General features: G+C 46.4%; 1 protein-coding gene across 1 annotated transcript; it reads right to left on the reverse strand.

The window, feature by feature from the left end:
• Positions 1–3663: 3663 nt before the first annotated feature.
• LOC125634912 (opsin-5-like) lies at positions 3664–19602 on the reverse strand. The gene is made up of 4 exons (XM_048846250.2): positions 19288–19602; positions 12828–13121; positions 10171–10502; positions 3664–6000 (listed from the first exon to the last, which is right to left on the reverse strand). Exons 1-4 carry the CDS (start codon positions 19358–19360, stop codon positions 5653–5655), a joined length of 1047 nt encoding a protein of 348 aa, XP_048702207.1. The 5' UTR covers positions 19361–19602; the 3' UTR covers positions 3664–5652.
• Between the last annotated feature and the right edge of the window lie 990 nt (positions 19603–20592).

The raw sequence follows: 20592 nt of genomic DNA on the forward strand, positions 1-20592 counted from the left end.
AGCATTACAGAGAAAACATATTAAAACAAAAGAACCCACATGCATGCTAGAAAGCTTACCAGAAGTCTCACCTATTCCAGCTTTCAGAATAGCAGCCGTGTTAGTCTGTATCTGCAGAAAGAAAAGGAGTACTTGTGGCACTTTAGAGACTAACAAATGTATTTGCACGGCTGAGGTTATGGGGCAAGTGATGCTGCTTTTCCACAATTTCAGCCCGTGCACGTCGGTGGAAGCAGTCTGTGTAGAAGTCCAGTCTGTTGGTTCAACGTTCAGGAGGAGTCCACCCAGAATCCTCCTTTTTGTAGTCTTGGTAGGAAGGTCTCTGTGGGTTAGTATGTTGTTCAGAGGTGTGTTGGAAATATTCCTTGAGTCGGAGATGTTGAAAATAGGATTCTGGGTCACCACAGAACTGTATCATGTTCGTGGGCCTGGAGGGGCAGAAGGAGAGGCCCCGAGATAGGACAGACTCTTCTGCTGGGCTAAGAGTATAGTTGGATAGATTAACAATATTGCTGGGTGGGTTAAGGGAACCATGTAGTAATTTAGATAGTTTAGTGTCCTTTTTCTTTTGTAGAGAAGCAAAGTGTGTGTTGTAAATGGCTTGTCTAGTTTTTGTAAAGTCCAGCCACGAGAAAGTTTGTATGGAAGGTTGGTTTTTCATGAGAGTATCCAGTCTTGAGAGCTCATTCTTAATCTTTCCCTGTTTGCTGTAGAGGATGTTGATCAGGTGGTTCTGCAGTTTCTTTGAGAGTGTGTGGCACAAGCTGTCAGCATAATCTGTGTAGTATGTAGATTGTAATGGATTTTTTACCTTCAGTCCTTCTGGTACGATGTCCATCTGTTTGCATTTGGAAAGGAAGATGATGTCTGTCTGTATCTGTACCAGTTTTTTCATGAAGTTGATAGATTTCCACTCCATATGGCTAAATTGAGTGCCTTGCATAAACGAAAGGTTTCAGAGTAGCAGCCGTATTAGTCTCTGTATCCACAAAAAGAAAAGGAGTACTTGTGGCACCTTAGAGACTTAAATTTATTTGAGCATAAGCTTTCATGAGTTACAGCTCACTTCATCGGATGCATGCTGTGGAAAATACAGCGGGGAGATTTATATACACAGAGAACATGAAACAATGGGTGTTACCATACACACCGTGACAAGAGTGATCAGGTAAGGTGAGCTATTACCAGCAGGATAGTGGAGGGGGGATGGGGGAAGACCTTAAGCCAAGCTCTACGATACAACCACATTTGCTCCAACCCCTCAGACAGAGACAAACGCCTACAAGATCTCTATCAAGCGTTCTTACAACTACAATAGCCACCTGCTGAAGTGAAGAAACAGATTGACAGAGCCAGAAGAGTTCCCAGAAGTTACCTACTACAGGACAGGCCCAACAAAGAAAATAACAATGCCACTAGCCATTACCTTCAGCCCCCAACTAAAACCTCTCCAACGCATCATCAAGGATCTACAACGTATCCTGAAAGATGACCCATCACTCTTACAGATCTTGGGAGACAGGCCAGTTCTTGCTTACAGACAGCCCCCCCAAGCTGAAGCAAATACTCACCAGCAACCACACACCACCCAACAAAAACACTAACCCAGGAACCTATCCTTGCAACAAAGCCCGTTGCCAACTGTGTCCACATATCTATTCAGGGGACACCATCATAGGGCTTAATCACATCAGCCACGCTATCAGAGGCTCGTTCACCTGCACATCTACCAGTGTGATATATGCCATCATGTGCCAGCAATGCCCCTCTGCCATGTACATTGGCCAAACTGGACAGTCTCTACGTAAAAGAATAAATGGACACAAATCAGACATCAAGAATTATAACATTCAAAAACCAGTCGGAGAACACTTCAATCTCTTTGGTCACTCGATTACAGACCTAAAAGTGGCAATTCTTCAACAAAAAAACTTCAAAAACAGACTCCACGGAGAGACTGCTGAATTGGAATTAATTTGCAAACTGGATTCAATTAACTTAGGCTTGAATAAAGACTGGGAGTGGATGCGTCATTACACAAAGTAAAACTATTTCCCCCACACACACACACTGTTCCTCACATGGTCTTGTCAGCTGCTGGAAATGGCCCGTCTTGATTATCACTACGAAAGGTCTTTTGCCCCCTGGCTCTCCTGCTGGTAATAGCTCACCTTACCTGATCACTCTTGTTACAGTGTGTATGGTAACACCCATTGTTTCATGTTCTCTGTGTATATAAATCTCCCCACTGTATTTTCCACTGCATGCATCCGATGAAGTGAGCTGTAGCTCATGAAAGCTTATGCTCAAATAAATTTGTTAGTCTCTAAGGTGCCACAAGTACTTTTCTTTTTCCTATTCCAGCTTAGGGCTCTGGAAGGTTTTAGTCCTTCAAATCCACAACTGGGTTTTCCTCATGGTTACGAGATCATCCATATTAGCTCCAGAACGAGAACGCCGACTGGGCAGATCAGCCATTTCCTTATACAGCTCAGGCCTTTGAGCTTGGTCTTCAGTTATGGGTAATCAGCAGGCAATGAACTCCTCCTCAGGGCATAACTATGAAAGGCTGGGGTTTTGCATAACCAGAGATGGGAACTAGCATTAACCTTGCCTTAGGGATTCCCCAGGAAATCTACTTAATACCCTTTGACCCAAAAGTCCATACTGGTCAGGCACATTTTCAATATAGTCTTTTGAACTCCTCAGTCTTTCATCTGTCACATCTCCACCACTCAGGAGGTTACTTACAGTGTCAGCCTGCAATAATATATAAACTAATACAATAAAGGCTTTAAAGGATATTATTGGAAATTACAGGATGTCACAGTAACTATCCTGCCTTCCTTCTCTCCCTCCCTACCCCAACAAGTCTGCTCCTCTCACTCCCCAGTCCTCAGCCTATCCCCTACATGCACCTGCCCCCCCCCCCCCCCGGCCCCTCTTTTCCCTGTTAAATTACTGTGTAGACTTCTGTTGTCGGGCTAGAGCCCAAGCTCTAGGATCTGAAAATCGTTAAAAAAAATGGATGCCCTCAATCAAAACACTTTATTTTGCGGATGATACTAAACTGGGAGGAGTGGTAGATACGCTGGAGGGGAGGGATAGGATACAGAAGGACCTAGACAAATTGGAGGATTGGGCCAAAAGAAATCTGATGAGGTTCAATAAGGATAAGTGCAGGGTCTTGCACTTAGGATGGAAGAATCCAATGCACCGCTACAGACTAGGGACCGAATGGCTAGGCAGCAGTTCTGCGGAAAAGGACCTGGGGTGACAGTGTACGAGAAGCTGGATATGAGTCAGCAGTGTGCCCTTGTTGCCAAGAAGGCCAATGGCATTTTGGGATGTATAAGTAGGGGCATAGCGAGCAGATCGAGGGATGTGATCGTGCCCCTCTATTCGACAGTGGTGAGGCCTCATCTGGAGTACTGTGTCCAGTTTTGGGCCCCACACTACAAGAAGGATGTGGATAAATTGGAGAGAGTCCAGCGAAGGGCAACAAAAATGATTAGGGGTCTAGAACACATGACTTATGAGGAGAGGCTGAGGGAGCTGGGATTGTTTAGCCTGCAGAAGAGAAGAATGAGGGGGGATTTGATAGCTGCTTTCAACTACCTGAAAGGGGGTTCCAAAGAGGATGGCTCTAGACTGTTCTCAATGGTAGCAGATGACAGAACGAGGAGTAATGGTCTCAAGTTGCAGTGGGGGAGGTTTAGATTGGATATTAGGAAAAACTTTTTCACTAAGAGGGTGGTGAAACACTGGAATGCATTACCTAGGGAGGTGGTAGAATCTCCTTCCTTAGAGGTTTTTAAGGTCAGGCTTGACAAAGCCCTGGCTGGGATGATTTAACTGGGAATTGGTCCTGCTTCGAGCAGGGGGTTGGATAGATGACCTTCTGGGGTCCCTTCCAACCCTGATATTCTATGATTCTATGATTCTATAACTCTGTTTCACTTTTCACTATTTTTTTTTTTTTTTTACTATAAATTAACTGACATTTTGGAATGAAAAGTCATTTCAAACCAAAAACTGGAACTTTTCATTTAGAAAACGTGGAAGTGGGAGGTTTCAACAATTTCAAAACTTGGGGGGGGGAGGAGGTTTAAATTTTTTTTTGAGCCAGGAAATTTGTCAGATTTCCCACGAATGGGCTCAGTTTCGACAAATCAGCATTTTCCAACAAACAGTGTTTCTTCGGTAAATTCACGACAAACTCCACTGAGTTTCATGTGTAAAAGACTGTGACAAAAAGTGATGGGCAAGACAGGAGGGAGCACCAGAGAGTGGGGTTCTGCACTAATTTGAATATGACCCATGCACACCTAGGCCTGGATCCTTAAAGGTATTTAGGCTCCTAACCTCTACTGATCATTTCCTAGAAAGCATCTGAGCCCATGTAACTTCTGTTTAGTAGCACGAGTGAAGCAAAGAGCAAATGAGTGTAGCTAAGCAACTCATTAACATGAGGAGGAGCGTGTTTAAACCCATGTCTCCTCAGACACACCCATTCTTTGCCAACCCTCAACTTTGCAGACTGAAGAGCCTTGGGATTTGCTTCCCCTTCACAGGACTACACCTCGCCTTTGTCCTTTCTCCTGTCAACATACAGGGGCCTGAGACTCCTCCTCTAATTGACTTCAATGAAGTACCTCCCTATTTACACTAGAATAAGCAGAGAATCCGGCCTGCTATCGCTACTCTCCCTTCCCTTACAAGACAGTGACCTTGCACCCCCTGCTGGGTGTCACAGGACTTCCACTCAAAATTGAGTCATTTCACTGTCAGAGCTGCGTTGCTTCTACTCACCACTCGGTTCCAGTCTAGGAGGAACACCACAGGCACCGGTGGCAAAGGAATGGTCATTCTTTGACAAATAATATCCTGTGTGCTTCCTTATCCTAAAAGATGATTTCACTGTTCACATCTTTTTGTGTTCTGCAGCAGCAGACCCTTTCTCTAAGACTGCCTCATTCCTACTGAGCTGCCTCAGTCTAGACCCGCCCTCTTAAAGAATCCTTGCCCTGACGTGCCTTTCTGGAGACTGGCCCTTTAAATTTGGCAGAGGCAAGCCACTGTAGCCCTAAAATGACCATTTTGCAAGCAGTTGCTGCATCCTGTAGCTCTCTCTTCCAGCTGATGAGTGTTCTCGGTTCCGCTATGTTTGTCCTTTCTTATTGCTGGGGAAGTGGCATATTCTCCTTCTTCTTTGTTTAAAAGCATCTAATTTGGGGCAGCGGGGTGTCAACTTCCAGTATTATCAGTTGTTTTCTCTTGAGGCACCATCATGAGCCGCACAGAGATTCCAGCATAAAGTCAAAAGCATAAGGAAAAAAATAAAAACCAGTAAATCCTCTTTCAAGCACAGTACTTATTCTTCCACAGTAGTTAAGCTAAAGCTGGTTTCGTTTGGTTTAGGGCAGAGAGGAATCCACTGATATTTTAATTTTCATGAAGTGAAAGTCCTTCAAAACACCTCTTTCCTTGCTGCTTAACTTTAAAAATAAATCATAGTTCTTCACAACATGTCACTCAATTTACGACAGCAATTTATCATAACAGACATCATGACAGCCCTCCTGTACTGATTCCCTATAATACAGGATGAAGCAGGCTTTTCTGCTGTGTTTGTAAAGCCAGCTCTGCTGCTCATTGGGTTGAGGCCTCCCCGTTGTTCGCCTTTGCAGTTGGACAAACACATGCGTTTTCTCTACCCATCCACATCATCGACATGGGGTTTTCGATTGAGTTCTCTGTGTTAAAGAAGTGAGCTCGCCAGCCACAGCAACACTTCATTTGCTTAATTTCACGCCGGAAAGTTTTGCTGAAGACGTAGTAAATGAAAGGGTTATAAACTGTTGAAGACTTGGCAAACAGACACGGCAGTAGCGTAATGACAGGATGTAGAGATTTGCTGGAGTTAAAGATTGACCAGAAGCTGACTGCTGTGTAGGGTGTCCAGGCACCGAGGAATCCAACGCTGACAAACACAGCCATCTGAAAAAGGCACAGTGTGTTCAGTCCTCAGCTAACACCGCTTTTCCCCTTCCCTGGCTGTGGTACGTCACAGGAGGTATAGTATGGCCAGAGAGCGTGGACCATGGCGGCGAATGGAAGTATAAGGGCCCTGAACTACAACTCTCGTGAGGAACTGCTGACTCAAAATATTTCAGTATTTCATACAGAGAAAACACTTTTTAATGAACAACTTTGTTTAGTCAAAACCTCAATTTTGTCATAAAAAAGCTTTGATGGAAAATTTTTGACCAGCCTTACTCAGCACCATCCGGTCTCTAAAGTCCATGAAAAATACTGTAGGGCTACAAGGCAGAACCCTACTCAAAATGATACCTTAACATGGTTTAAACCCATTTCAGCATGACTGGAGAGACTTTTATACAAGCATAAATCAGGGGCATTGCTGTATAATGTAGGTCTAACGGGCAGCATAGTACATGAGGTATATAATTCATGGCAGTGTAGTCATGCTGTTGAAACCAATGTGGACCCAAGTGCTCTCTGGATGTCTGTCCACAGTGTTAGTTACATGAATAGAACAAATTAATGAATCATGGCTCTGATCCTGAGGCAGGACACCTTCTGGTAATCATTGCACTCCTGTGATGGGGTGTGTACACCACTCCAGCAAAGAGTGTGTTAGTTGCACCTGGAGTGTGGGCCAGGCCTAATTTAGGATTTGACCCAGCTGGGAAGGAGCTGGGGTGGCTAATAGAGAGGAAGGACTTCAGGGGAGTAAAAGAGAGGCCAGCAGGCCTGAGGGGAGAAGGTTTGGGGGAATTCTGGTAAAAGGCCAGGCGAGATACTGAGAGGGATAGAGCAAGGCCCTGTGGTGAGCCTTGATAGAAAGACAGGAAGCGGCCCTGCAGGGAGAAAGGCCTGGGAGGAGTTGCTTGATATAAGCGTCTGAACAGACTCTGAAGAGAGCTGGGGAAAAAGGCTGAGGGACAGGACAAGGCAGCGAATGGGTACAGGGAAGCAGCAAGGAGCTTGGGGGAGCAAACCTTAGCTGCTTGCTACAGGGTCCCCGACATGGAACCCAGAGGACAGGGTGGGCCTGGGTTCCTCTGCTGGCCACCAAGGAGAGTGTTGTGAAAGCCCCCAGTGAGTGTAAGAACTATTAAAAGCCCAGAGATAAGGGATGGAGGGTCCACTGAGCTCATGGGGGGCTGAAAACCTGGCCTGAGGTCATCATCAACCATTGTTTGTGGGACTCTGTTCCCCCAGAAGGGGACTGAACTTGACCTGGCTGGAGGGCCAAGCCACAAGAAGAAGCAAACTCCCGCAATGCCAGATTGGCTGTCAGCAGCAGGCACCGGAGGAACAGAGCCTGCCCTGGGTGGGAGCGTGCACTGATAGGTGAGTCACGCACAATGCATGAGTGTGTCTATCATGCACCACCTACCCCTGGGATGGGAGGCCAGCTGGGTCTTACCAGTGGTAGGGCATGATCAGAGCGTCATCATTTATCAGAGCATAAATCAAACCCCTGTGGACCTAACTACGAGGTCTCCTTTCTGAATTGATGAATGCTGACAAGCATCCCCATCACAAAACCCAGCACTTTGGAATGGCACGAATTGATTTGCCTTGGTCGCCATCTCAGCTGAGGCCAAGAAATGAACGCAGCTGGAGACTGAACAACCCTTGCTGTCCAAGGTTGGGGATGGGGAGAACAAATTATGTAAATTTGTAGAACTATGGGGTGGAATCACGCAGTAATGACTTTCTCCAAAGAGTAATTAGGCATCAGTGCTTTTATCACTTCTTTCTAATACAGCAATTACTATCTAGAAGACTACATCTCTCCTCATGAGAGGCTGCCACAGCTGCAGTCAGCAGAGGGTCAGGGCAACTAGAAGGGTATGCCCCATTAGGGCCTGAATCTTTAGAATTTGCTTTTCCTATTGCTCCATGTCCAGGTCAGGTTCGCTAGTGGTCCAGGTGTGCTGCTAGACCCAGCTGTCTCCCTGGTCTCTAGGGACTTAGGAGATGGGTGAGGCTGAAGGATGGTTAGAAGGGGGGGCAGTTCTGCAGGTGATTTGGGTAATGGTGTTTATTAAATTTGGCCAAGATTTTAAATAAATAGGAAGCTGATTAGCTGTGTTTTAAGGCTCCTAATAAGTGGCTTGATTTTTCAAAAGTGATGAGCTCTCATCTGTGCTCATTAACTCTAGGCTCCTACAACTGCCAGCCTCGAGTATTAAAAGTTCATGAGTCAGGTCCCTAAAATCAGTAGAACAGCTTTACAAGCTTGAAAATATAAAAAAACCTAAACAACACATTCAGGGTTCTCTATTTGCCTTCTAATTCTTGAGCCTTTATGGGTCACCTTTTCCAGCTTTTCTCTGCAACCATGAGGCTAGAAACTTTTCTTTTAAATAAAAGCTGAGATCTCAGGTAATCACTCCATAACTCCAGGAGCTGGGACTTTAAGAAAAACACCAAATACTGTGAGACTTGCAATAAAATTGCAAGAATTGACAACACTGACATGTCTAACCTTGTACCTCTCTTAGGCCCAGATCCTCAAAGGTATTTAGGCACCTAACTCCCAATCAGTGGAAATTAGGTGCCTTTGAGCATCTGGGCCTTAAATTAATCTTGGCTATATGTTGCTTCTGGGGTAGTGTTATCCTGGGGTAATTGCTAGAGCCTCCTTATTTTATTATATGTAGTTTCTCAAAGGGTACTCAGAAACTGGGCTAGGCACTTCTGTTTACTGTAGCATACAAGTGAATAAAATAATGACAAATTACACTATGCACCAGCAGGTGAAAGTTGAGGAAATAAAAGTTCTTTGAATTGGAGAGTCCTTTACGTTGGAAAACTTAATGTTTTGTTCCCTAATCTTACAAAATAACATTCAGCCCTTCCATGCTAGGGTTCATCCGAGGTTTTCAAAGCACTTTCCAACATGAATTCATGGATTTCAAGGCCAGAAGGGGCCACTGTGATCACCTAGTCTGACCTGCTGCAGAGCACAGGCTAAAGAACTTCACCCAAATTCTGTATCAAACCCCTATTTTCCATTGGAGACATGGCATGGCTACAACAGTTAAACCACACCGTATGCTTGTGTAGCAGGCAAAACTATCACTTTGCCCACCTTTCCTCTGGAGGAGAGCAGCTTTTTGACAGTGTACATTAACCCACAGCCCAGTGGCTACAGCACTCTCCTGGCATGTGGGAGACGCAAGCACAAATCCTTTCTCCGCGTCAGACAGAGGTGGGAATTAAAGCTGGCAGTAGCATAGCTGGGGGGGAGCAGGGCAGCGGCCGCTGCACAAGTGGCGCCTTGTCAATGTCTTGGCGCCTTTTAAATTTCCCCCTGTTGAAGGACCAGGGGGAGTGATCCAAAGAAAAGGCGCCACCCGCTCCGGTGCTTTTACTCACCCGGCAGCGCTCCGGGTCGTTCGCACTGGTTAAAAGGTACGAGCTGTGCACCTGTCAGCTTGTCTGGAGCTGATGCGGGAGGAGTCCTTAGGGGCTTGGAAAGTTGTACTCAATTCTTTATGGCTTCTTAGGCCACAGAAAGGAGTCATCAGAAGCTCTCAGATACTTTGAGTCTCTTATAAAAACAGCGTGGGTGACAGGTATAGTAGGCCAGGGGAGGCTAAGCCTTCCCTAACAGCCAAGTTATGGGTCCGCCCTGAGGCCCCCCTTCCGCAGCCCATTCTTCCCCTGTGGTCCCGCCCATGCTGCTGGTCTTCCCACCCTCCCTCAGTCTCTCCCTCAAAGCCAGCAGGGCCTAGACTGGGCTGGCTGAGGGGGCTGGGGTTGGAGGGCTGGGACTTGGGCCGGCCGGCGGGCTGGGGCTCAGGGCGGCTGGGACGGAGCTCCTCTGGCCGCTGTGGGAAGCTCGGGGTTCCGGCAGGAAAAGGGGGTGGAATGGGAGGGGTCTCAGGCAGAAGGGGCAGGGCCAGGGGCTAGCCTCCCCGAATAGGGGGGTTCATGCGCCACCCATGAAAAACAGCCTAGCTGGATCAGATTGGAGAAATGCCACAGATCCTCAGATAGGTGCAAAATAAGGTGGGCAAGAGAGTCCCACTCACTGAGTGTGAAGGGGGCTAGATGGGTTCCTGCAAGGGTCACATCACACAGGGCCCCTGCTTGCTTTGACCTGTTCTGGCTCTTCAGGTAACTCACCAGTGTCAGCCTCCTTTCCAGCTTTGCCGCATTAGGGATCCTGTCAGAGTTCTGTATCTCCTGATATGCTTTGCGAACCTTCCACGCTATGCCCAAGTAACAGCTGAGGATGGTCAGCGCAGGCAGGAGTGTGCACAGAATGAACATGCTCAGGATGAAAGAGAAGCCGTTGGCGGAGTTGTGGAATTCGCTCCACGCTATCGTGCAGGAGATGCCGAACGGTTCGGGGCCATAATAACCCCAACCCAGCAAAGGCAGAATGGCCCAGAGCAGCGAGCCCAGCCAGATGAACGCAATCAAAATGCAAACGGCGTTCTTGTTGATTGTATTGCCTGGAAGAAAAGGAACAGCAAGTCCATCTGAATCTCACATTAACCCCATGATTTCAGGGCTAGTTTAAAGGAATGAAAGATTTGCTCCGTGGGACCCATTGGGCAGTGCCCTCTGTTTGCCCTCTGATGTATCAGTGTTGCTGCACCGTGCCAACCACAGCGGAAGTCAATGGAGGTGTCCTGGCTTTCACAGCCCTCTGTGCCAGAGCCTCAAACTGGCCTTTTCCCATCCAGTGCAGCCGGGGAATGGTGCTGCGAAGGTGGCTGAGCTATCGCTGAAGCTCCCTGATCATTGGCTCACTGCGGGTACATCGATGCTCTGATAAAATATCCGCAGCACCAAGTCTCTGAGCCCGGGTCAGCTGACTCGGGCTCAGGCCACAGAGCTGAACATTGCAATGTAGTGGGGAGGGTCTCAGAGCCCAGGCTCCAGCCTGAGCCCAAACATCTACACTGCAATTTTAGAGCCCCGTGACCCCAAATCAGCTTACCCGGGCCAGCTGCAGTGATGCCTCAGGTCTTTCATCACAGTGTAGATGTACCCTGAATGCCAGGCTAGTCCCTGGAACAACTAAGAGCAGCTGCAGGGCTGCTGCTCTGGAATCGTACCAGCCTACAAGGGGCCATTCCAGCAGCCCAGGATCGCCAGAGTGCAGCATTCTGGTTTTACCCCTTTCTCCCAGCCAGATCCTTGCAGGTAGGGGGTGCATGAGTCAGGAAGCAGGTTCCGACCAGCCCAGTTCCCCTGTAGCCAGGAAATCCAGGCCAATGCAAAGTAGCCGTAGCAATGCCAGGAACTAGGCCTTTGTCTCTCATTGGTGCTTTCCTAATGTTACTTGTTAAGTGATGCTCGGTTGAACCAACTCATTCTAGTTAATAGGGCACATGTCGTGGTGGACTCACTCTGCTTCCCCGCACCCCAGAGGCTATTGTCTGTCTCTTCTGTTCTGAAGCCAAGTCGCCGCCTCTACCATATGGTTTCTTTACTCATTTCCCCCTAAAAGCAGCTGACAACACAACTTTTAAGATAATGAAGTGCAGCCTACTTGGAAACAGCTGTCAGTAGCCTGCTGTAGAGGGGCTATCATATTGCTTATAGTTCTGAGTGGCTTCTGCTGCACTCTTCCTTCAGGGACCTCAAAGATATCACTTTAATGAAATGCCCAGCTTCCACCCACACAACGAGTGGGGATCCTAACAGGTCACCAAGGAACAGGGATAGACAAGCCTTAAAAGAGTCTGAGTTTCAGGACAGATAAGCACCAAATTCTGGTCTGAAATCCATCACTATGGCATTATGTGTATTACAGCAGCACCTAGAGGCCCCCTTGTCCAAGGTGCTGTACATGTACTTAGCGAGAGAAATTACAGCCTAAATGGACGAGACAGATAAAGGATGGGAGGAAGGAACCACCTGCATTTACATATGGAGAACTGAGGAACAGAGACTTAGGGCCATATCCACAAAGGTACTGGGGTGATGCAGTTCCTAGCTCCTATGTACCAAGCAGCCTAATGTAATCCACAGTCCCGTATTAGGCGCCTAAGGAAAGGATCCTCAGAAGCCAGCAAGATGAACTAGGAGCCACCTCTGACCTGAAACTGGCTCTCTCAACATAACAGCTCAATGTTCTACTATTGTGGTCCCCAGATGACTCGTCATGACCCAGGTCCACAGGAGCAGCCATGCGTCAGCCCTCCACTTGGCAGCTTGCTGACAACTGCTGACCCCAGGACCTATGAAGTCCTGCCACAGTTTGAAGCTCTGCCCCTGAGGTCCTATTGGCAGAGTCCCAAAGCAGCCAATTGGCCTGCCTACCCTATTTAAGCCAGCAACAGGAATAGGAAGCTGTCTGAACAACCCGTTTCACCCTGTCCTGGACTGTGCACCTTGTGCCGCCTCCTCCTCCTGCGTCTCCCACAGCCTGACTTCCTGGCATCCCAACCTGGCTTGGCTCCTCACATCTGATCTCCGGTTTGACTCCTGTCTCTGACCCCCAGGTCTCCTGACCCAGCCTGACTCTGGTTACCAACTCATGGTTCTGATCCCAAGTTTGTCTCCTGCCTTTGATCTCCCAGTATCCTGACCCAGCTGACTCTCAACTCTTGACTGTGGACTCCAGCTCTGACCACTAGGTCTGGCTTAGGGTGACCAGATAGCAAGTGTAAAAAATCGGGACAGGGGATGGGGGGTAATAGGTGCCTATATAAGAAAAAGCCCCTATAATTGGGACTGTCCCTATAAAATCGGGACATCTGGTCACCCTAGTCTGGCTGCCTATGACCCAGCCTTGACACTCTTCAGTGTTGTATTTTATTACTTACTATTAGATGTGGATGAGTTGGTTACAAGGAACCGGATCACAGCCATCATACACAAGGTCATCATGCTGGAGACGCCGAAGAGGAAACCCATCAGGGCGTAATATATACAGGACGCATCTCCTCCCAGCCAAGCATGGTTCCATGCTGAGGCAATGGCCAGAGGGTACATGCTGATGGCCATTCCAAGATCCGTTACGGCTAAATTTATTATAAGCAGCTCGGGGGACTTGAGATGGGAAGAGCGTTTCACTGCGGTAACAAGGACTGCTGAATTCCCCAGAATCGTCAGGATCCCTGAGAGGGGAGAAAACAGTGTAGATAGTAATAATTATCGATGTATTTGTTGACATGCCAGTAATATGCTTGATGCTGTGAAAGACACAACCAGTGCCAGTCATTTGTAAGAGGGCAGTTGCCCTCCCCCAAAACCTTGGTTTGCTCCACTGACTTTTCATAGGTCTATATTCTCCATTATGTCTTTCCGCTTTTCACCCCTCCCTCCTCCACAGACTTTCATAGATTCATAGATTCATAGATATTTAGGCCAGAAGGGACCATTATGATCATCTAGTCTGACCTCCTGCACAATGCAGGCCACAGAATTTCACCCACCACTCCTAAAAAAGACCTCACACCTATATCTGTGCTATTGAAGTCCTCAAATTGTAGTTTGAAGACCTCAAGGAGCAGAGAATCCACCAGCAAGTGACCCGTGCCCCATGCTACAGAGGAAGGCGAAAAACCTCCAGGGCCTTCCAATCTGCCCTGGAGGAAAATTCCTTCCCGACCCCAAATATGGCGATCAGCTAAACCCTGAGCATATGGGCAAGATTCATCAGCCAGATACTACAGAAAATTCTTTCCCGGGTAACTTGGATCTTACCCCATCTAAAAACCCATCACAGGCCATTGGGCCTATTTACCATGAATATTTAATTACCAAAACCATGTTATCCCATCATACCATCTCCTCCATAAACTTATCGAGTTTAATCTTAAAGCAAGATAGATCTTTTGCCCCCACTACTTCCCTCGGAAGGCTATTCCAAAACTTCACTCCTCTGATGGTTAGAAACCTTCGTCTAATTTCTAATCTAAATTTCCTAGTGGCCAGTTTATATCCATTTGTTCTTGTGTCCACATTGGTACTGAGTTTAAATAATTCCTCTCCCTCTCTGGTATTTATCCCTCTGATATATTTATAGAGAGCAATCAAATCTCCCCTCAACCTTCTTTTAGTTAGGCTAAACAAGCCAAGCTCCCTGAGTCTCCTTTCATAAGACAAGTTTTCCATTCCTCGGATCATCCCAGTAGCCCTTCTCTGTACCTGTTCCAGTTTGAATTCATCCTTCTTAAACATGGGAGACCAGAACTGCACACAGTATTCCAGGTGAGGTCTCACCAGTGCCTTATATAATGGTACTAAAACCTCCTTATCCCTACTGGAAATACCTCTCCTGATGCATCCCAAGATGACATTAGCTTTTTTCACAGCCATATCACATTGGCAGCTCATAGTCATCCTATGATCAACCAATACTCCAAGGTCCTTTTCCTCCTCCGTTACTTCTAGTTGATGCGTCCCTAGCTTATAACTAAAATTCTTGTTATTAATCCCTAAATGCATGACCTTACACTTCTCACTATTAAATTTCATCCTATTCCTATTACTCCAGTTTACAAGGTCATCCAGATCCTCCTGTAGGGTATCCCTGTCCTTCTCTAAATTAGCAATACCTCCCAGCTTTGTATCATCTGCAAACTTTATTAGCACATTCCCACTTTTTGTGCCCAGGTCAGTAATAAAAAGATTAAATAAGATTGGTCCCAAAACTGATCCTTGAGGAACTCCACTGGTAACCTCCCTCCAACTTGACAGTTCACCTTTCAGTAGGACCCGTTGTAGTCTCCCCTTTAACCAATTCCCTATCCACCTTTCAATTTTCCTACTGATGCCCATCTTATCCAATTTAACTAATAATTCCCCATGTGGCACAGTATCAAACGCCTTACTAAAATCTAAGTAAATTAGATCCACTGCGTTTCCTTTATCTAAAAAATCTGTTACTCTCTCAAAGAAGGAGATCAGGCTGGTTTGGCACGATCTACCTTTTGTAAAACCATGTTGTATTTTGTCCCATTTACCATTGACTTCAATGTCCTTAACTACCTTCTCCTTCAAAATTTTTTCCAAGACCTTGCATACTACAGATGTCAAACTAACAGGCCTATAATTACTTGGATCACTTTTTTTCCCTTTCTTAAAAACAGGATATGAAAATAATCACATATAATATTCTAGATGCTGACATGACTGTGCTTTCCCCACAAGAACTTTTCTGAAAGGACGTCCCTGCAGACACAGAACTAAGGTCGCTGGGAGACTTGGAGGCATTTGGCTAACGATGTGGCTCTTTGCTCCCCCTAGTGGCTAGACAACATAGAGAGTTGCATCTGCTACTGTAAGCTGCCAGGCCTGGTCATCAAGTTCATGTGGTAGTAATAATAATACTTAGCTCTTATGTAGAGCTTTTCATCAGTAGATCTCAAAGCCCTTCACAGTCTTGAATGCATTTATCCTCATAATTGTGCAGGCGGACCCAGGGTCAGTCCCTGCAGCTGACTTGAACAGACATTGTTAGTGAAGGATGCTGCAGTATTGATCACGGCACTCATTGTTTTGCTGCAGCCAGGCACCTGGCATTTTGTTTTGCCCCCAGTCCTTACTGGGACCTGCCTGCAGCTGCGTCTCTTCTCTCGGGTGGTGTCAGTCTGTTAGAGTCGGTGTAAAAGCAGTGAGAATGAACTAAGAGTCAAACCCAGACCTTCCTGTGGTACCTAGAAGCACTGTTTTTGCCTAGAGGATCTGTGCTGATCCATCTGTATATGATTTGTGTGAGATCTTAAAAAACTAAACAACTAGTGCACAGAAATGCACCTGGCTTAAAATATACAGTGCCAGATTCCCTGATATGGTCTGGCTTATTTGCACAGCTCTTGCAGTGCAAAGCAGCCACAAACCTGGCTTCATTGGTCCTTGCTGGAGCCACCCAAAGCTGCCAAGACATACCAATGAATCGGGCCTGTGATGTTCAAAACACAGTGATTTTGGGGCCAGACGTTTGCTTTATTCTGTGACCTTACTGAAGAAAGAGCAGAATTTGACCCTTCACCTAATAAGACTCTTCAGTTTTTGCAGTGCTTCTTTTAGTGAAAATCTCCGCTGAATAAACTTCCTTTCTGAAGCTTTAATAGCTCTGCTGACATCATCAGAAAGTTCTCTTTTCTGAACTCAGGACCCAACATTCCCAGGCCTCTACATGCAGAGCTGCAGGACTGGGCTCTGAGTCAGGGTTACCATACGTCTCTTTTTTGAGCCTCCTTTCTCTGTCCAGCGGTATTTTTAAAATAACAGGAAATGTCCCCAGTTTTTGCAGAGCAGACACTCTGCCGTTCCAAAAGAGCCCTGATTGGTCCACTTCCCAATTGGTCCCTCCCCTGCATCTGCAGCTGATTGGTCCTTTCTCCTGTAAGCCACAGCTGCTGGATCCCACCCACCCAGCTCTCAGCCCTCAGGAGGGGGTCCCGCAGGGAGGTGCTGACTAACGTCTGTCATTGCATCTGTCAAGGTTCCTTCCCCACTCTGAACTCTAGGATACAGATCTGGGGACCTGCATGAAAACCCCCTAAGCTTATTTTTACCAGCTTGGTTAAAACTTCCCCAAGGTACACACTATTTTACCTTTTGCCCTTGGACTTTATCACTGCCACCACCAAGCGTCTAACAAATATATAACTGGGAAAGAGCGCGCTTGGAAATGTCTTTCCCCCCAAAATCCTCCCCAAACCCTACACCCCCTTTCCTGGGGAAGGCTTGATAAAGATCCTCACCAATTTGCATAGGTGAACAGAGACCCAAACCCTTAGATCTTAAGAACAATGAAAAAGCAATCAGGTTCTTAAAAGAAGAATTTTAATTGAAGAAAAAAAGTAAAAGAATCACCTCTGTAAAATCAGGATGGTAAATACCTTACAGGGTAATCAGATTCAAAACATGGAGAATCCCTCTCAGCAAAACCTTAAGTTACAAAAAGACACAAAAACAGGAATCTACATTCCATTCAGCACAGCTTATTTTATCAGCCATTTAAACAAAACAGAATCTAACGCATATCTAGCTAGATTACTTACTAAGTTCTAAGACTCCATTCCTTTTCTGTTCCCGGCAAAAGCATCACACAGACAGAGAGACCCTTTGTTTCTTCCCCCCCCCCCAGCTTTGAAAGTATCTTGTCTCTTCATTGGTCATTTTGGTCAGGTGCCAGCGAGGTTATCCTAGCTTCTTAAGCCTTTACAGGTGAAAGGGTTTTTCCTCTGGCCAGGAGGGATTTAAAGGGGTTTACCCTTCCCTTTATTTTTATGACAGCATCTTTGGCTTGCACCAGCCACCCTGCCACCATGAAAGGGAGTGACACTGCCCGTCACCCCCAGTGAGTACCCCCACCGCAGGTACCCCCTCCAGCTCCTCCCACTCCAGCAGTGTCCTCTTTTTGGGAACCTGAAATATGGTAACTCTAGCTGGCCTGATTGGTCATTATGCTAAGTGCCACCTGGGTTATTCAGAGTGCATTCAACACCCCTTGAGATTGGATGCTACTCAACACCTTGTAGCATGGTGTCCATTATGTCCACATGGCATGCTTCATATTTCTCCCAAGCCCATAATAATGATTTAACATCAGAGTTTGTTCCTTTGCACTATGGCTATGGCTAGACTAGGAGCTAAGGGTGGGGTGTTAGTTAGCTAGATGACACTGAAAATTCTAGCCAAGCAAAGTAATTGTACTTTTAGTATGTGCTAAACTGTTAGGGAAGCACAGGCTTTAACTGGACCAGCTTAGCACGTGCAAAAGTATAACTAACCTTGTTTGGACTGGAGTTTCACAAGGTGTCAGACTGAGCTAACTAACATTCTATTCAATCCAATATCGGTCCTTATTCCACCCACATCAGGGTAGTATCTGAGCACCTCACTCAGTTAAATCCTAGGCTGAACTAAGAATCTATTGTTAAGGGACAGGCTATTTTAATGATGAAAATAGTTACAAGTTGCAAATTCCTATAAAAGCCTAAGAGGAGCACAGGGGATGATAGAAGTAACAATGCCGTCCCCTCTTTCCTGGAGGATGTTTTCACCTAGCAAACTGCTACACTCTAGTGTCCTTTTTCTTGCCAAAATATCACTAAAGCCTGCCCAAAATACCAAGAGCAAACAATTGGGTCTGTTTTCTTTTCAAGCAAGTACGGTTCTGTAGCAACGAGTTTAATCTAAAGTTTTACTGTGAACATGCTCTCTAAAGTCAGCAATGAAAAGAGGAAACAACAGATTCTCATTATTTACAATGCCTTCCCTTTAGCTGTAAAAGCAAGACTGTAGCAGTGTGTTCATGAAAAAGATGCAGTGATGTATTTGTAGGGGAAGTCGTCAGGGAAATTTCCAACCTCTGAAAAATACACAGTGTTCCTTGTTTTCCATAGATCCCCAGCTGGGGAACATATTTCCCCCTCCTCTGTAACACTTCACATTATCATTTCCAAAATACACCTTGATTTGCTATTTCCCTCTCTCTCCTATTTTGCGGCTAGGAATTTAGACTGGGATTTTCCAACGAGCCTAATGGAGCTAAGCAGTCAAATCCTATTGAAATTCAGTGACAGTTGGGTGCCTAACACCCGTAGGCTCTTTGGAAAATCCCAGCCTTAACGAACAGATCACTAAGATGCTATTCGGAAGCGTGCAAGAAACCCACAAGTAATAAGGATCGTGAGCTGAAGCCACACTCTGTGTGGTATATATGTATGGTGTACCCATGTACTTCATTGTAAATCTACCTTCAAAAACACAAATAGCCAGCTATATAAAACTCACATGCTATTTGAAAACCCTCCCGCCCTTTTATACAAGCTTGTCCTATTAAAGCAGAGCTGTTCTTAAAAAGAAATGATACCCCTAAGCAACTCTAGGATCAGACAAAAGATGCTGTCCCGTACAGACCCCCACAAAACTGCCTCTGTTTTTGATCATCAAAGTGACCCATAGAACTCCAGCACCGGGATGCTGAAATGGAGGCAGGTGGTTTACAATCTTGGTTCTGCAGAGGAGACCTTCTGCTGGCAAAAGTTAATTTACCAAAATTATGGGCAACAAATTCTGGAAGGGATAGTAAACATTGCGCATCAGGGCTCAAGCCAATCTCTAACTATTAGAGACCAGGATGAGACCAGGGGTGGGATAAAGGGCAGATTATCCCGTCTGCCTATTCTTGCACCTTCCTCTGAAGCTTGTGGTGCTGGCCACTGTCAGAGACAGGACACTGGACTAGATGGACCATGGGTCTGATTCAATCTGGCAGTTCCTGTTCCCTAAACAAGCATCGGTGACTGAGGAGGGAGAACTCACCTATGATCAGAAGAAACACTCCTGCTCCGTAATCCACTGTGGGGTGGAGTTTGGAGAGATATTTCTGCTCCATGGCCCCTTGTGGAAGTACAGTAGGTAAAGATTTAAATCAAAGGCAAAGCAATGCTAGTAGGGACGGTGAAGAGGCTCTTCCTCATGGTGTGTGTGGCATTTGTCCACAGGTGCAGGCAGAGAGGTGGGGTGCAGTCAATGTGAAGGGTCCCCCCTGTGCATTCTCATCTCTCCATTTCCCTTGTGCTCCCTGGCAGGAGCTGAGGAGAGTGGAGATGGGGAAAGCGCTCCTCCCTACGGAGTGTCAGAGCTCGGCACACTCACAGCCTGACTGGCTACCAGAGCCTCCCTCCACCCACACCCGCTCTGCTCTCTAGCTTGTCAAGCAACCTCTCCGTGCAAATCCCCTCTCTGTGCACTGCAGTGGGCAAAAAGCAATTGCAGCTCATCCAACAGCAACTCTAGGGAACTAGACGCTCTGGAGCAGGGGGCTTTTTATTGCTTTATGTCTGAGGCATGGAGATAAGAGGGCTGAGGAGGTTTCTCTTTGCTCTGCCCTGTTACAAGAGGCAGGGTACGGCTGCAGTGCATGGGGGTCGCAGTCCCACTCCAGCAGGCAGGGCTTCCGGAGGCTGGTTATAGAACGTCTGAGCACAATTCAAGGATTGTGCAGTGCATGTAGCAGCAAAGACCCAGGACAGAACTAACTGTTCTGAGTCGCTCTGGATAGGTGTGTAATTACTGGGAATGGGCCCAAACTGAAATCCCAGATCTAAAACCCCAAACCACGAGGGGTTTAGCATCACGTCCACATTTTGCAGCTGGCTCCTCTTTATAATAGTCCGCACCTCAACTCCAGATTCCCAGACCAGAATAAATATGGCAGAAGTTTGGCTCCAGATCCGAAACTTGTAGCGTGGATTCCTGCCTAGTCACTTATATATGAAGGTCCTGATTTTTCAGAAGAACCCTCTGATTTTGTACATGCATTTTAAATATCAATCTTGCAGGTACATTTTATAGCACTTATTAGGTGTCTGACTACCAGATGTGTGAGGGTAGCCAGGTAGATGGACATCAAATAATAAGTGCTATAAAAGAGCCCAGGTATTTGTGGGTGTAAAATTGGAGAATGAATTGAGGCACTTTTGATAATTAGAAGGTGGTCTAAAGATCCCTTCTACTTGCAGATTTGGCCTCTGCCATGGACAGGGGAGGTTAGCCTAGCTCAGAGGTCCCCAAAGTGTCGGGCATGACCTTAGGGGGGCATGGCGGAACCTTCGGGGGGGGGCA

The sequence above is a fragment of the Caretta caretta genome, chromosome 3 (assembly GCF_965140235.1).
Source record: "Caretta caretta isolate rCarCar2 chromosome 3, rCarCar1.hap1, whole genome shotgun sequence".
NCBI classification, from domain to species: Eukaryota; Metazoa; Chordata; order Testudines; family Cheloniidae; genus Caretta; species Caretta caretta.

Bases quoted from the DNA above. Each gene is read 5' to 3' on its own strand.
- LOC125634912 (XM_048846250.2), bottom strand. From the start codon at position 19,360: ATGGAGCAGAAATATCTCTCCAAACTCCACCCCACAGTGGATTACGGA. The intron at 13,122-19,287 runs GTGAGTTCTCCC...CTCCCCTCTCAG, and splicing joins AGTGTTTCTTCTGATCATAG to GGATCCTGACGATTCTGGGG. The intron at 10,503-12,827 runs GTAAGTAATAAA...CTTTTCTTCCAG, and splicing joins CAACTCATCCACATCTAATA to GCAATACAATCAACAAGAAC.